We start from the raw sequence: 15,517 nt of genomic DNA, 5'->3' as shown, positions 1-15,517 counted from the left end.
AAAAATCTACATAAAAACATAAAAAATTGTTATGGTTCATCTTGAAATACTAAAAACAAGTTTAAAAATAAAAATAATTCCACCTTTGAATAGAAAGCTTACAGTAAAATTATTCTTCAGTAAATATTTATTTTAAAAGACCACTTTTGTCATGCATGGGGTCAAGAGATTTAAACTGCAGAGAAACATTCTGGGCTCACATAGGCCACACCTGCAGAGGAACATTCTGGGCTCACATAGGCCACACCTGCAGAGGAACATTCTGGGCTCACATAGGCCACACCAGCAGATGAACATTCTGGGCTCACATAGGCCACACCAGCAGATGAACATTCTGGGCTCACATAGGCCACACCTGCAGTGGAACATTCTGGGCTCACATAGGCCACACCAGCAGAGGAACATTCTGGGCTCACATAGGCCACACCTACAGAGGAACATTCTGGGCTCACATAGGCCACACCAGCAGATGAACATTCTGGGCTCACATAGGCCACACCAGCAGATGAACATTCTGGGCTCACATAGGCCACACCTGCAGTGGAACATTCTGGGCTCACATAGGCCACACCAGCAGAGGAACATTCTGGGCTCACATAGGCCACACCAGCAGAGGAGCATTCTGGGCTCACATAGGCCACATCAGCAGAGGAACATTCTGGGCTCACATAGGCCACACCAGCAGAGGAACATTCTGGACTCACATAGGCCACACCTGCAGAGGAACATTCTGGGCTCACATAGGCCACACCTGCAGAGGAACATTCTGGGCTCAATAGGCCACACCAGCAGAGGAGCATTCTGGGCTCACATAGGCCACACCAGCAGAGGAACATTCTAGGCTCACATAGGCCACACCTGCAGAGGAACATTCTGGGCTCACATAGGCCACACCTGCAGAGGAACATTCTGGACTCACATAGGCCACACCAGCAGAGGAACATTCTGGACTCACATAGGCCACACCTGCAGAGGAACATTCTGGGCTCACATAGGCCACACCAGCAGAGGAACATTCTGGACTCACATAGGCCACACCTGCAGAGGAACATTCTGGGCTCACATAGGCCACACCAGCAGAGGATGTGACAACATATTTATAATTGTTTCACTTATGAATTTTTTTTTTGCCTAGGTTTGTTTCTTGAATACTAATAATAGAAAAGTTGTAAAAATTTTAAACAGTAAATCTAATTATTATATCATTATGTCTACATTTTTTTAGGGAGACATTTACTTTGACATCAAAAACCAAAGCTACTATACCATCTCATCAGAGGCAAATAGTCGTAGCATCAGAGATGCTCCTACAACATTAGAGGCAAAGCCACAAGCAGAAAATCTAACTAGATATCCACTAAGTTCATCACCAGAAGTAAAATACAGGTCCAGCCCTTCACCTAGCAGAGTCACACAGTCATCTGGTCGCCACTCCAGCTCACCCAACAGGGGAAATACAATGCAAAAGTCACACTCACCTTCCAGGTGGATCGATTCTTCAGCTCAAAGGTCACAGTCTCCATCTCCCATTAGGTCAAGGTCACCTGCCAAGAGCTCTGTTGCACTGTCTTCTCACAGGTCATCGCCATCTCCTCATAGGCTTTCACCATCTCAAAGAACTGTTTCTCCTTTATCTGAGAGAAGAAGATTGTCTCCAAGCCCACAGAGAACAACACCTAGGCAGTCAAGGTCCCATGGTGTCAGTGATGTGACTGATGGTAGAGGTACATATTAATGTTATCTCAAATATTGACCATTTCTTTAACTTTTTCTTTCTCCCTGTGCTTAGATCAGTTTCTTTCAATACAATTTTATATTGATCTGTTGCTTATATGATGGGCAAGAAAAAAAAAAGTTCATGTCTTTAATATTCATATTACTGTTGCATAGGTCATAAGACACCCTGATATCCCACTTGCAGTGTTAACCATTAAAGACTTCAGTGTAAACAAAAAGTACCTATGTTGCTAACTTTTCTATTTACTTCAATTTTAGTTCAAAGAATTTGATATTTTTTGAAATGCCAATTTTTTTGTGTCTAGCCTCACCTCACTTTGACCTCACAAGACTGGAAAGAATCACAAAGATAGAAGTGTTGCTAGAGGAGCTTGTAGACTGCATCAGTGACTGCAACAATCGATTGATGGAACTGGAAACTTTAATGGGAACAAGAGGAGACTCAGAACAACTGGTGTGTACACATTCAAATTAAAGACTGCTTATATGTTTGTATAGTCCATGCTTCACAGTATTGTCAAAATGGGCTTGAGCTTCTCAAACCCTCTTTTGGATTAAAAACCAAATATCTTCTTTTATAAACATTTTAAAATGTAAACCTTTCCCACATACCCCCTCCCCCACAAGTCCACAAAAGAGATTGGACCAGAGTGCACTGAACATGTGATATCTAAAAACTTGTGCTATATTAAAGTATTTCAAAAACAAATAATTATATGTTCATTTCACCCATAGACTTGTACTTTGTAATAACTCAAGGAATACAGTAACATAGTTTGATATAACTACAAAATGTTTGATAGAAACTTAAATTTTACACAGAGAAACAATATAATGAATGATTGGCAGTTCTGTTTGTTTTAGATAGAAGTATAACAGTAAAATAAGTGTAATGTATTTATAGGTCCAACAATAAAATGAACAATTGGCAATTCTGTTTGTTTTAGATTGTTTTAGATAGAAGTATAACAGTAAAATAAGTGTAATGTATTTATAGGTCCAACAATAAAATGAACAATTGGCGATTCTGTTTGTTTTAGATTGTTTTCGATAGAAGGATAACAGTAAAATAAGTGTAATGTATTTATAGGTCCAACAATAAAATGAACAATTGGCAATTCTGTTTGTTTTAGATTGTTTTAGATAGAAGTATAACAGTAAAATAAGTGTAATGTATTTATAGGTCCAACAATAAAATGAACAATTGGCAATTCTGTTTGTTTTAGATTGTTTTCGATAGAAGGATAACAGTAAAATAAGTGTAATGTATTTATAGGTCCAACAATAAAATGAACAATTGGCAATTCTGTTTGTTTTAGATTGTTTTCGATAGAAGGATAACAGTAAAATAAGTGTAATGTATTTATAGGTCCAACAACTGGTAGAGTGTGAAGTTTCTGTCAGTAAAATGGACAGTCTCTACAGATTACTGAAAACTGAAACAGGACAAGAGTTACTGGGCAGTGTAGAGGATGAAGTGAAGTGTAAGTTAACAGATACTTCTTCCAACTATCTCTTCAACAGAGAATTGTATTTGTTGTTTTTTTTGTTGTTTTTTTTTGAAGTGCTTCATTTATTAGATAAATATTTATTACTATAATACAATACATTTTTATGACTATGTTTACAATGTTTATAGATAAATACTTTTCATCCTTATAATGTTATGGTATTTTGTTTGTTTAGTAATCTATCAGAAATGGCAAAAGCTAAAAATGTCTGCCAGTGAACATAACTACAGAAACTCCCAAGATTTGGCTCAGTTTAGTAACAATCTGGACAAGATGGCAGTTTGGTTGGATGAAGCTGAAGCTCTACTTGCAACACAGAGACCACTTCCTGTTGACATTGATCAGTTAAATCTTGTCATCAGGCAGTTTACTGTGAGTAACTAGAAACACTTTCTATCTATCAATTAACTTTAAACATTACCAAGAAAAAAATTATTATTTTGTAGCATTTGGATTTTTCTCAGAACAATAAATACATAGCTTTTTTTGTTTGTTTTAATGTATCTCAGTGTAAATGTAGTTTTATTGAGGTCAGATTTATAATCTGTTAGATCTGATTATTTAATCCTCATCTAATTAATAACATTTGTCATCTCAGGATTTCATGGCACAATTAGAGTCGAAAAAGTTGTTGATCTCTTCCATTAACATTATGAGCAGTGGTTACCTTCTTGCCAATGATAAGACCACACGCCAACTCAAGAAGCAGCTACAGGACATAAACAGAAGATGGGATTGTGTTTGTCTCACAGCCTCAGACATGGAGAAAGATCTGCAGGTTAGGAGAAAGTCATCCATCAAATTACTGAGCCCTAACATTGGCTATAACTTAGGACTTAAATAAAAAAGACCATTTTGGATTAATTTGCAAATAACTTGTTCAAATAAAGTGCATGCCTTTGTTCCTGATTCTTATTCCTCTCTATAAATATTAAAAACACTTTTAACATTATAAAATACACAAATTGTTTGTCTTTCTTTGTGCATTCAAATTTCTTAGTTAAATGTTAGAAACGTTTTTTAGAAATGATATAACATAAATCCTTGCACAGTAAAGTGATGTCAATTTTGTATGATGTAAAAGAAGTTTTTATACAAATATTTAATAGCAGCCATAACCACATACTCTATCTATTTATAGAAAGTAGTTGAATACAGACTTTAGCTTACTGATTGATACACATCTATAGCAAATGATGTTTATTGTTTCCTTAGATTTCCCTGATTCAATGCCAAGAGTTCCACCACAACATCCATGACTATATCTTGTGGCTGGATGACTTAGAGAGACAAGTACACTATTGTGAACCTATTAGTTCTGGAGATGAACAAAAGTTAATTGAAAAATATCAAATACTTTTGGTAAGATAAAAATTGTTTTGTGCATCAAGTTTTCAATAAATAATAAAAGATTTTTATATCATAAAGGGATCTACCAGCTTAAGATTATGGTCTCTGATTGGGGATAAATAATTTCTAGTGGGAAATAATAATAATATAATAATCTATATTGTCCGTATGGAAATTCGTCTTACAATTTGTGCTTTACACCATACAAAAAACATTATAACTATAAGAAACCAAAGTGTATATTCACATCAGACGCACTCATAATTCACATGTGACAAAGTTTATATCAGATTGTTCTTATTTAATGATGTATAATGTTTATTTTTAGAATTTTAGCTTCCATAATGTAATCCATCCATCACATTGGAAATTTCTATTTATTGTTACTACTTGGATACAAATATTTGCTTAGGAAACTTATGAAATAATCATCTCTTTGGATTTAGCAAGAAACAAGAGTCACCAAATCTGTCAGCACTAAATCTTATATAGATTTAATAAATAAGAGTTTAGCAAAAACATAACCTTTCTGTATAGTTTCTATAATTAGCACTTCATGTTTGTAATAAATCATTTGAAGTATCTCAAATCTTTCTATTTTCTTTGGTACTAAAACATGTTAATTTTGTATCTTTTCAACCTTCTTCAGTATATTTCATTAGTTGAAGATAATATCTGATGCATAATGTTAATATTTGTCCTTCTGTGCAGGATGTCTATGAAGACTTGCAGAGCAAGCAATCTAAAATTTATTTCCTCAAAGAAACTGCAGACAAACTTTTGCTGAGCACCTCTACACCTGAGATGGCCAGCACCCGAGACAAAACTCACATCATTGGACACCGAATGAGATCTTTGACCAATCTGGTGTCTTCATACATAGCTGGCCTGGAGAAAAAACTACAGTTGCTAAAAGCCAAACAAAAACTTGTAAGTTTTGCTGTTGGTTCTTTGTTGTTACATGTATTCAAAGTATTACACATTAATACCTACCAGTTTTGAAGGAATGTCTGCAAAATACAAAATAAGAAAAAAATACAATTAGTAAACATATGTCAAATTAATTTATGATGTAAAGCTTAAAATGATTTAATAAAAAAAATAATAAAACGTAATATCATCTTCTTTGAAGGAACATCTTCCATTCATAAGCTATGCCCAGTTAACCCTATCCTGTTGTAAAAGTACATAAAAACACTATTTCCAAAGCAGCTCCTTTATTAACTCATTCAGAGCGGTGCTACTCTTAGTGAGTAACTTCGCTAACGCTACTGAGTACAGCATTACTCTCAGCATGTACTTGGTATATAAAATTTATTTCACTATCTTTATAAAGTTAAACTTTTTATTTCTCTCTTTTTTTGTTTTTCCAATGTGAGAGTGATTTCTCTTTGTTTTAGTAGTAAATAGGATGCAGGAACAACACGTTAAAAAAAAAATAACATTGTTAGTGGGTCCTCTTTTTTAGTTCATTTTTCGGGACCCGAAAAAAAAGTAAATAACAATTCCTTAGTGCATTTGTTCATCTTTTATGAAATTTAAAGTAATAAAATGTGTTTAGTTTTATGATTTTTCAATATTAATGGATTAAATGTATAATTAAAAGTTAAATCTTTCAGTATATTGATTTTTGTCATATTTTTATATATTTCCTTTTTCTGTGCTCAGTTTGAAATTAATAAAAAAACAACATTCTCTTGAAAAATTCATTTTATTTTGTTACCACTTCATTTTCCTTTAAAACAATATCAAAATGTTTTGATTATATAATAAAATAAAAAAGTTTCATAAGTTTAAATAACTCTACCCCCATTGCAGATTTTGGTTCATCCCAGAAAACTCCATTTCATTTTTCTATTAAAATAATTCGCTCTGAAAGAGTTAAGAAAAAAAGGGAATATTTCAGTGCGGAATAAAAAAAAAAAGTTAAAGAAACAAAAACTCTATGTAGATATTCCCTATTTTTCTTTTATTTTAAAAAAGGTTCTTTTTAATTTATTTATTAAAAAAGTAAATGGTTAATATCAATTTTAATTGCATTTTCTGTGTGTGTATATATATATATATATAAATCTGTAATTAAATGTAGTTAATTATTTTTTCAGAATTTTTCCATCTTCCCTAATTTTAAACCTCAATAAAAATGCTGTATATATGATTGTAAACTGTATTTTATATGAACCAATTTATTCTATTGTGTTGTCATATTCTCACTCTACACTTAGGCATATAATAAAGCTGAGGTAGACTCCTCTGGATTTAGAACAGAACCACTGGCTTCCTTACAAATGAAAGCAACAAAAATGAAACCCAGAAAAAAATCACCTATTGCAATTACCAGAAAGGTAGATTTCTAGATGAAACTCCATTATTGAAGAGTTCTTTGACTTGTGTGTACTAAAACAAAATCTAAATAGAGTTTTTGTTTCTTTAACTTTTTTTTTCTATTCCACACTGAAATATTTCCTTTTTTTCCTTCAATTGTTTTATATGACTAGAGCTAAGTTATCAGATTTAGCAAACATTCAAATTATTGGTCATCACTTTCTTAAATAACATTTCAAATAATTTTCTTTTTAAATATTATAAAACTCAGAAAGAAGTAGTTCTATCATAGAGATTAAACTTGCAAGTAGATCATTCCCATTTCATAACTTTTTCCCATCAGTATTTTTGCTTTTCTTGTGATAATTTAATGAACAGTATTAGCTTGCCACTCTTATTTATATTTTTTCTACCAAGCTTTGAAATATGTTTGTCTTTATACAATTTTTCCATTTAAAGACCAACTCCTAGTTCCAGCTGTTTCCTACCCTCAGTGTGTCATTGACTAACTTTATATAGACTTGTTGTTTTTATAGATATGTTTCTATTATCTATATTATTAGAATTTCTTTTCTTTCTTATTTAATACTTTTAACTCTTGTTTTCAAGTTGTATAACTCTTACAAGTATCTTCAAAAGTTTTTTATTCTCTAGTCTACCTTGATTTAAATTTTTAAAAAAGCTGCCTTAACTAGATATAGTTTGCTTCAGAAGAAATTGTTTTCTATAAATGTATCAAATGTTTAAATGAAGACTTTAAAAAAAACACAACATTGAATTCGACTAGCTAGTCTAAGTCTGCTTAATGTTTATCAGACTAGAGACACTAAAAAATGTGTATTAGTCTCCAGGCTAATAAAGTATAAAGCTATAGTGGTATGTGTCATTGAAATCTCAAACTAATGAAATTTTGTACTGTGCTGAATTTTGGGGCAAATAACAGTTAGTACTAGTACATGATTCCAATAGTGTCATCCATATTGTTGTAAAATCTCAGTAGCAGGATTAATTGTATGAAGTTTTAAGAAATCAGTCATTTCTTTCTCTTTCTACTAACCAAGTTTACACAAAAGTGCACCTTTTTTTTTTTTAAACATTTAATATCATTTCTATAAACCTTTTGGTCCACAGCCCTTAAAAGGAGTTACTGGCCCTTTGCTTCATACCAGCCCAAAGGATAAAGACAAGTATATAACTGTCTTGTTGCACAGCAACTGACCACCATTTTTTTTTTCTTTTTCTTCTCAATTGTAAATGCATAACTGTTTCTCCAATCTTCATTTGGCAAGATTGTATCTGATTAATGGATTATGGGATATTTATGTGCTTCTTTATCATTTTCCTTGGTTCTTGGCTATGCACATGCAACACCATTCTTTAAAGTAAATGTTTTTAATGCTTGCCCTTCAAGTTGCTGCATCATTTTATTCTTAAGGATACAGAATTTATTTTTTTTACACTCTTTGGTTGGTATTTCTTGGCATGTGTTTTGAAAAACTTTTTTTCCCTAAGCAGTTTATTTATTTTTACTTTCTGAGAAAAAAAAAAAAAGATGTGAATGTCTTTATACAATTTATTTTTTGTTTATAAACTTGTTGTTCTTTTTGTTTTTAATGAACTTTTTTTTTAAAGAATGACCTTTTCTAATTAATTTATTTGCCATGAATTGGTGTCTTGCTGAGCATAACATAATACACTTCCTACTCAAAGCCATTCTGTCTTACTGCCCTGCACATTTGTGTCACATAGTGTGTATGTTCTGGTAGTTTGAACTTTCCTGTCACTTAAGTCTCATGCTGTGATTTGTTTTCTTTAGTTGCACTCATCACTTTATGTTTAGCACTATCAGCATTGCTTTGTTTTGTTCTTGCATAGACGCCTTCTGTAGATAGAGTAGTGTGCTACAAGAAAACTTGTTGTTTTTTAATTGCTTTACTTCACCAACAATGGTGGTCATATAATCTACTCTGAGAGTAATTTACTTCAGTTAACAATACAACTTTCTCACCATGTAAATCTTGTAATGATACAGAGAAGTAACAAATTAATTTGCTTTCATTTTGATGACAAGTATATTCACAAAATATGTTCATGATCAAAAGCATTACAAACTCTATGTAGACTAAAAGCCAAGAGTTGTAGGTCATTTTGTATTTTATATGTATCACTAAGTACTAATTCTATTTTTGGGCTGTATTCACATCTAATAAAAAATTGACCAATTAAAGTAACTTGATTTTTTTTTTTCAGTCAGCTTGCCATTTGTCATTAATTTTTGTTGCTATGTCAAGATTTTTTTGCCATGTGATGTTGTTTTTTTTTGCTACAGTAAAGATTAAATCTCAAATCGTCCAATTAAGTTAATTTTTCATTTATACAATAGCTGACTTTAGCTGATGAGTTTAGTCTTAAGTTATAAGTTTATTTGTAGACAAGTAAAATCCTAAATGTATTAGAATGAAAATATTCTGTATGGTTAGTAACATTTAGAAAAAAATGTTGGCAGAGCAATAGATTTATTGTGTTTTAGAGCATAAACTCCTTATTCAAACTCTGCACAATTTACAATAGTAGAAATATTATTGATTTCTATTCAACCCTGTAGTTTATGTATATAATTGTTAAAACTCTAAGCATAATAATACTAAGTCTTGTTGTCTTCGAGTCCGAAGATTGAGGAATGCAGTATTTCCTAATCCTATAAAAACATTGTTAGTTAGCTTTAAGGCAACAACAAATAGCAATTGTAGTGAAACTTTTTTCATCTTTCATAATACAAGTTTTACTAGCATTTTTCATATTTAAAATTGTTTAATTCTCTTATTACTTTAAAATGTCTATCCATTGTTTAATTGTAATACAAAATTGACAAGTAAAATAATGAAATACCTAGTAGTCATAGTTACATTTCTATATTTCTAGGAAATATTATTTTGTTTAAAAAATATCTTCATTAAAAACAAAATAAATTAAAATCGTATTTGTTGTCTTGAAAATTAAGCATTTATCTCTTTTTTTTTTCTCTCCACAGTTTGAGCCCTATAGAACTTGAATCTCATGCACAAGTCATTACTCCTTCTAGAATCCGTCCATACTGGCTGTGGCGAGTACTGCGTGCTGCAATACCTTTCATACTGCTGCTATTTTTGTTCCTTTTGTTTGCCTGTCTCATTCCCTATTGTGAAGATGAATACAGCTGCTTGCACAGTAACAATTTACGCAATTCTTTTACACCCATGCTAAGTTACAGGGATGGTGCCCCACCCACCTAACTTTTTAATTGTTTTCACTTTAGAAATTAGTTCTATTCCTTACTGTTGAATTTTAAAATGTTGTGTGACCAGTCACATTTTTTTTGGTGCTAAACAAGTAGCCAGATAATTGTCCACATTGATATTAGATTTAGAACATGGTCTTTCTCATAATAGGCCATACAGTGCTAGACATTAACACACATTCACATTCCATGGTTCACTGATGTGCAGGCAGCTGTTGAGGTTCATTTTTTTCTCCACTCTGTTTAGTATATCCCAACTCTACTACATCATTTTTCCCTATCAGCCAATAAATGGGAAAATGTGTTTTGGAAAGGATGTACATAAGGTTGCTAAAATGTCTAATAAATATTGATTGGAATGTATAAGCATTCTAAAAAAAGTGATTCTTTAAAGTAGCAGAATCTGAGTTGTCTGCGTCTTTTAATCTCAACCTGGTCATTGACCTTGTATGATGTGTTTGTAGTATACTGAATGAGCTGTGATATAGTGCCTAGCAGGGGTGCTTGTAAATTAACTGTAATATATTCATTGTGTTTCATTGTAACATGTTTTATATACCGGTATTAAAGTTGTGCATGAATAGATCCTTCCTTTATATTTTTTAGAATCCATGAATCTAGCAATCTTTACTGTAATTATTCTATTTACACATATATTTTACATTCTAAATGACTTTGTCTTTATGTCCGTATTGATGTACATGTATTGAAGAAAATTTGAGTTGTAATGATTGTGTAGCAAAGTTTATATTTCACATGTGAATTTATTCCGTGCCACAATGTTTGTTTATAGCTTCAACATTAACCAAGTCAGAGACTCTTGTATTTATTATATCAAGACTTTACAAATTATATACAACATTATTGTCATACTCACTATAATAAAATACATTTGTACAAATACTGTCATCCTTCTTAGTTCTGTCTATTAAGTATGTGTGACTTTCTCTTCAATTTCTGTTTGAACCACACCAAATGATGTGTGTACCATACCTCCAAAATAACCAGTAGTGGTACTTATATTTTTTTTTTCCAAGGCAAAAACAAGAGAAGATAAAACTGGGCACTTACATTCATGAAATGACTATGAAAAAGTAGCCATAAGAACTGAATAACAAATAAATATATGATGGACATTTTGTTTAAACAATATTATACAAGAGTGAAACAAGATGACATTCTAAGCAAAGGTTTGTCATGCTATTTGGTTCTCTTATTCTTGATTTACTATCAAATTTTGTGTGGTACCAAATTAAAAAACTGCTGAGAAATGGTGTACAATTCATGATGTCATTAGTTTTTAAATATGTCAAGTATTTAAAAAAAAATTCTCTGATGATTCATAAAAAAAAACTGACTAAAAGACAGTGCCTCCATATCCCTAGATTCTTTTAACATTGGTAGACTGTAGTTGAACTACATGTGTACCGGTATACAGTACTCCTGAATAGACAAAACATTAATATCTTCAAATAGTCTGTTAATGTTGACCTAGCTGACATTTCCTTAATAATACAAGAACCAATTGGTTATCTATATCATTATCCATTGAATATAAAAATTGTATTTTTTTTTTTTATCAATGAAGAAACAAACAGAAAGTCTATTAATATATTAGCAGACACAAATACACTATATCAATTGTGACTACCCTGAACAGAGTTGGATGGTCATTAGGACTACATTTAAACAAGAACTTTCTAACAAGGAGATGTACATTTCTTTTCTTATATAATACAGACATTACTTCAAAAAAGAAGATGATTACGTCCTACTAGTTGTAGTTCTTACTGTACTAGTTGTAAGAACATGTACCAATATGAGTTAAATGCACACAAAACCAAAAGGTTTTGAAAGGTAAACATGCAAAGTCATAAGAAACTAGAGATCTGAAGCTTTTAGAATATTTTTTATTTATACTTTCAAACTGATAAGAAATGACTCAAAAATATTTGTGTGTATAAATTTGATAAATAACTAAAACTGACCAGCCACCAAATCAAGATGTAAATTGCTGGATACCCTATTTGTGATACCGGTATATAATGTAATAGAGCTAACTTTGTCACCATTTCAAGACAAGTACAATTTCTTGAAGAGATTAATGACATCACACAACTGCCTTTCAATACAGAACATCTCATTCATATAATTACAATGAAAGTGTTAGAGAAAAAAAAAAGAAAAGCTTTTAACTAGCTACTACAAATTGCTAACAAGTTAGAGTAATCAAAGATAAAACACTTCAATAGGGTAGCAGTGATGTAAAAATTAGAGGCAGTATTTCTCAATTGGTGGGGAACTCAAAGGGGAAAGTCTTTCTTTTCTTCTCCATTACAATATATTTATATTTGCATTGTTGCTATCAATCCATATTTCAGTACTTATCAAATTACAAAAAAAACATTGTAAAAAAAATGAAATGAGGTGATGTGGTTTCATCTTCTAAGTAAGACCTTTCAAACTGTTTTTGTTAGAGGTATCTGCAACAGGATCATTCTGTGGTATGTTTTGGATGTCCCTTGAAGATGTTTTACCGGATACCGGTACTTCCTAGTCCAAACCTCCCCCAGGACGACGGGGATGGGAGCGGGCAGGGTTTGAACCTAGACCATCGATAAGTCCAAACGACAATCCAGTGTGCAAACAACATTGAAAAAGTCATTATGAAGAATTTTCAATCAACTTAGCCAAAGCTATTCTAGAGTGTACCATTTCTCCACAGAACTCACAGAATGGGGAGGGGGGGAAGACAGAGAAATGTTAATTTTGGATTGGGAGGTATTCACTAGTACAAATTGGAAAAACATTGAATGGCTCATAATAATATAAAAAAAAATGCAAAACCAAAGAATTTTGTTGATCTATGTACCAGTAATAAATACCATGTACCTAGTTTTATTGTTCACATTCTGGAGTACCGGTACCTTTATTTACAAAGGTGTTTATAGATGTTTCTGATGAACCATCTGAAAAAGTATTTGAAAAAACACAATCAAAACAATGTCCCTGTTATATAAAATTGTTTAAACTGAAGTAATATTAATTTAATTTGTTGGTATTCCTTCAACTTTTCCAACTATATATAATGATGGATTTTTGTTCCATTTTGCTTTAGTGCATCCACTGCAGAAATCCCATTTTGTGTGCATTACTTCTACAGGCTATGGAAGGACAGAAAGCAAATTTATCCACTAAATGACTAGATGATGTCAAAATGTAAAAAGTCCAGCAAAACATTTTGGAAGATATTTAAGGCATTTACAAACACTTCAGATAATCAAACATTATTGCGTTTTGTGAAGTCAGGAACAAAACATGTAAAACAATTTAACAATGATACTTTTGAATGTATTGTCAGCGTTCAGAAACAAGAGATAATAACATCTTTGTTTATGTACTTTATTTTAACCAGCATCAATGAGATGGGAACAAACTATTACTTCTAGTGTATGAAAACTAAAATAGAGTCCGTAAACTGTGCAGTGTAAAGCATGCTTTATTTTAAAACAGTGGAGTAGTCTAGCTTAGAGGAGAGCATAACATTTACTTCACACAGTTCTTCAAAAAAACTGAATTTGGACTAAGATAAAAAATACAACATCTTGTATTTGCTATTAGTTAAACCAAGTCTATTTAATGTTCTGCTGTATATTTAATAAATACTCATAAATTTTTAAAAAGTTAATTTGACTTGACCAGTATCTGCGGCATAGAAAGCCTATCTACACACCACCATTTTTTAATAGACTTGACCACTATCTGCGGCATAGAAAGCCTATCTACCCACCACCATTTTTTAATAAACAAAATTATTTATATAAGGATTACTGCTATTTCAAATAAACATCTATGTTTGTGATGTCTCTTGCACTAAATAATGTCTAATCTAATTTCGCACATTAATTAGATTGAAGAGTCACTAACAGAACAATTATAAATGTATTAAAAGATTCTGCTTTATAACAATTGTTTTTTTCTCTTATTTCCTTAATTATTGCTCCTCAACTAGTACTAAGATATTGTATACCGGTATTACTTATAACAAACATTAAACAGCAATCCTCTAGTGAAATGTGTATAAGAGTTACTATAATGTTTTAAACAATGCTAGAAAATATTTGGTAAATTTATTAATTTTTTATGCAAATGTTATTATAAACTAGATTGCTTAGATATTCCACGAATGTATTCGCTCTGATTCTTCCAAAATAGACCAATTTGGTGAGTGCACATCAGCTGCTAGCCAATTGAAATCATCGACTGAGTCCCAATTATTACGCTCTCTAGAGAGTCCTGATGATGCATAGTCTTCATCTTGACCTTCGTATGTCCATGTGCAAGGTGCGAATTTGACATCACTACAGTCCTCAACGATGGCCTTGCTTGTTACATGTATATAGAAATGAGAGTTTGTTGTTGAATGAATTCTAAGTTGTTGGCAAGACAAATTGAATGTACAGTTGGTGCATTCTCTAATAAAAATAGAACCAGGCACCGGACCACAGAAGACTTTGCAGTTCTTTAGTTTATTCATGTGAATGGCTGATGGGGCTCCATACAACACCACAGTACAATCTGTTAAATTGGCTAATGCAATATCCTTTTTGTTTATCTCATTTCTATTTTTTTGAAGTGTTCGATTTGAAATATCCACAAATTTGCATGCAGCTAGTTCCAGAACAATGTCATCTCCTGAGTTTGAATCTTTGGCAGTTTCTTCACTCTTTAGACTACATGACACAGGCAAAGGTCGCTTGTCAGTTTTTCTGTTAGATGGTTTGAATGAAAACTTCTTTTTTGGAATTAGCTCTTCCCTTTTTTCATGTATTTTTGTCTGCAACGATGTTAGAAAATTTTGAGCTGTTTTGAGATCATAAGGTGGCAGAAACATCGCAGATTCTGATACATATCTTTGTAATTTTGATACACGAAGTGATAGATTATCAAAGTGTGTAATAAGATTTGATGTTTCCACTGATTTAGATTTAGCGAGTTGTTCTTCCAAATCTAAACGTTCGGCTTTGAAAGCATCTAAGAAAAATTTAACACTTTCCTGAACTTTAAAAGTCTGCTGCTCACTTTCTTCTTGTCTTCGTTTCTGAATTTGGGCTTGTCTTTCTTCTTCTCTCTTAGAAAGCCTCTCTGTAACTGCAGACATTTGTTCTTCTGTACCAACAGTAACCGGGTACGTTCCTTGCCAGTCGGCCATTTTTAGACAAATAACAAATGACTCATTCAGGTCAAATAGCGGTACCGAGCTAAATGTCAATGTATGGATGATGTTTTTATTATTTGCAAATTATATATTTAAAAA

The 15,517-nt window shown here is 32.1% G+C and overlaps 2 protein-coding genes across 8 annotated transcripts in view; one reads left to right on the top strand and one right to left on the bottom strand.

Moving 5' to 3' along the window:
- The window catches only part of LOC106069939 (muscle-specific protein 300 kDa-like), a 224,566-nt gene extending 213,457 nt beyond the window's left edge, over positions 1–11,109 (top strand). For 6 of the 7 annotated variants that reach the window (XM_056022934.1, XM_056022937.1, XM_056022935.1 and 3 more), the window contains 10 exons: positions 1,226–1,724; positions 2,043–2,191; positions 3,107–3,221; positions 3,424–3,620; positions 3,847–4,026; positions 4,464–4,610; positions 5,310–5,528; positions 6,824–6,943; positions 8,055–8,110; positions 9,955–11,109. In XM_056022934.1, coding sequence (XP_055878909.1) covers positions 1,226–1,724; positions 2,043–2,191; positions 3,107–3,221; positions 3,424–3,620; positions 3,847–4,026; positions 4,464–4,610; positions 5,310–5,528; positions 6,824–6,943; positions 8,055–8,110; positions 9,955–10,195 — 1,923 coding nt within the window. In that variant the 3' untranslated portion in view covers positions 10,196–11,109. The remainder of the gene's footprint in view (positions 1–1,225; positions 1,725–2,042; positions 2,192–3,106; positions 3,222–3,423; positions 3,621–3,846; positions 4,027–4,463; positions 4,611–5,309; positions 5,529–6,823; positions 6,944–8,054; positions 8,111–9,954) is intronic. The other variant, XM_056022936.1, reaches the window with a different exon arrangement.
- Positions 11,110–12,090: 981 nt separating this feature from the next.
- On the bottom strand, positions 12,091–15,443 carry LOC106069955 (tubulin-specific chaperone C-like). Its single transcript, XM_013229735.2, has one exon. It carries the CDS (start codon positions 15,410–15,412, stop codon positions 14,372–14,374), a length of 1,041 nt encoding a protein of 346 aa, XP_013085189.2. The 5' UTR covers positions 15,413–15,443; the 3' UTR covers positions 12,091–14,371.
- Between the last annotated feature and the right edge of the window lie 74 nt (positions 15,444–15,517).

This window comes from Biomphalaria glabrata, chromosome 3, assembly GCF_947242115.1.
Source record: "Biomphalaria glabrata chromosome 3, xgBioGlab47.1, whole genome shotgun sequence".
In the NCBI taxonomy this organism is placed as follows: domain Eukaryota; kingdom Metazoa; phylum Mollusca; class Gastropoda; family Planorbidae; genus Biomphalaria; species Biomphalaria glabrata.
Note: the sequence above shows the minus strand (reverse complement) of the source record. Positions and strands in the feature narration are given on the sequence as shown.

Coding starts and splice junctions, on each gene's coding strand:
- LOC106069955 (XM_013229735.2), bottom strand. CDS start 15,412: ATGGCCGACTGGCAAGGAACGTACCCGGTTACTGTTGGTACAGAAGAA.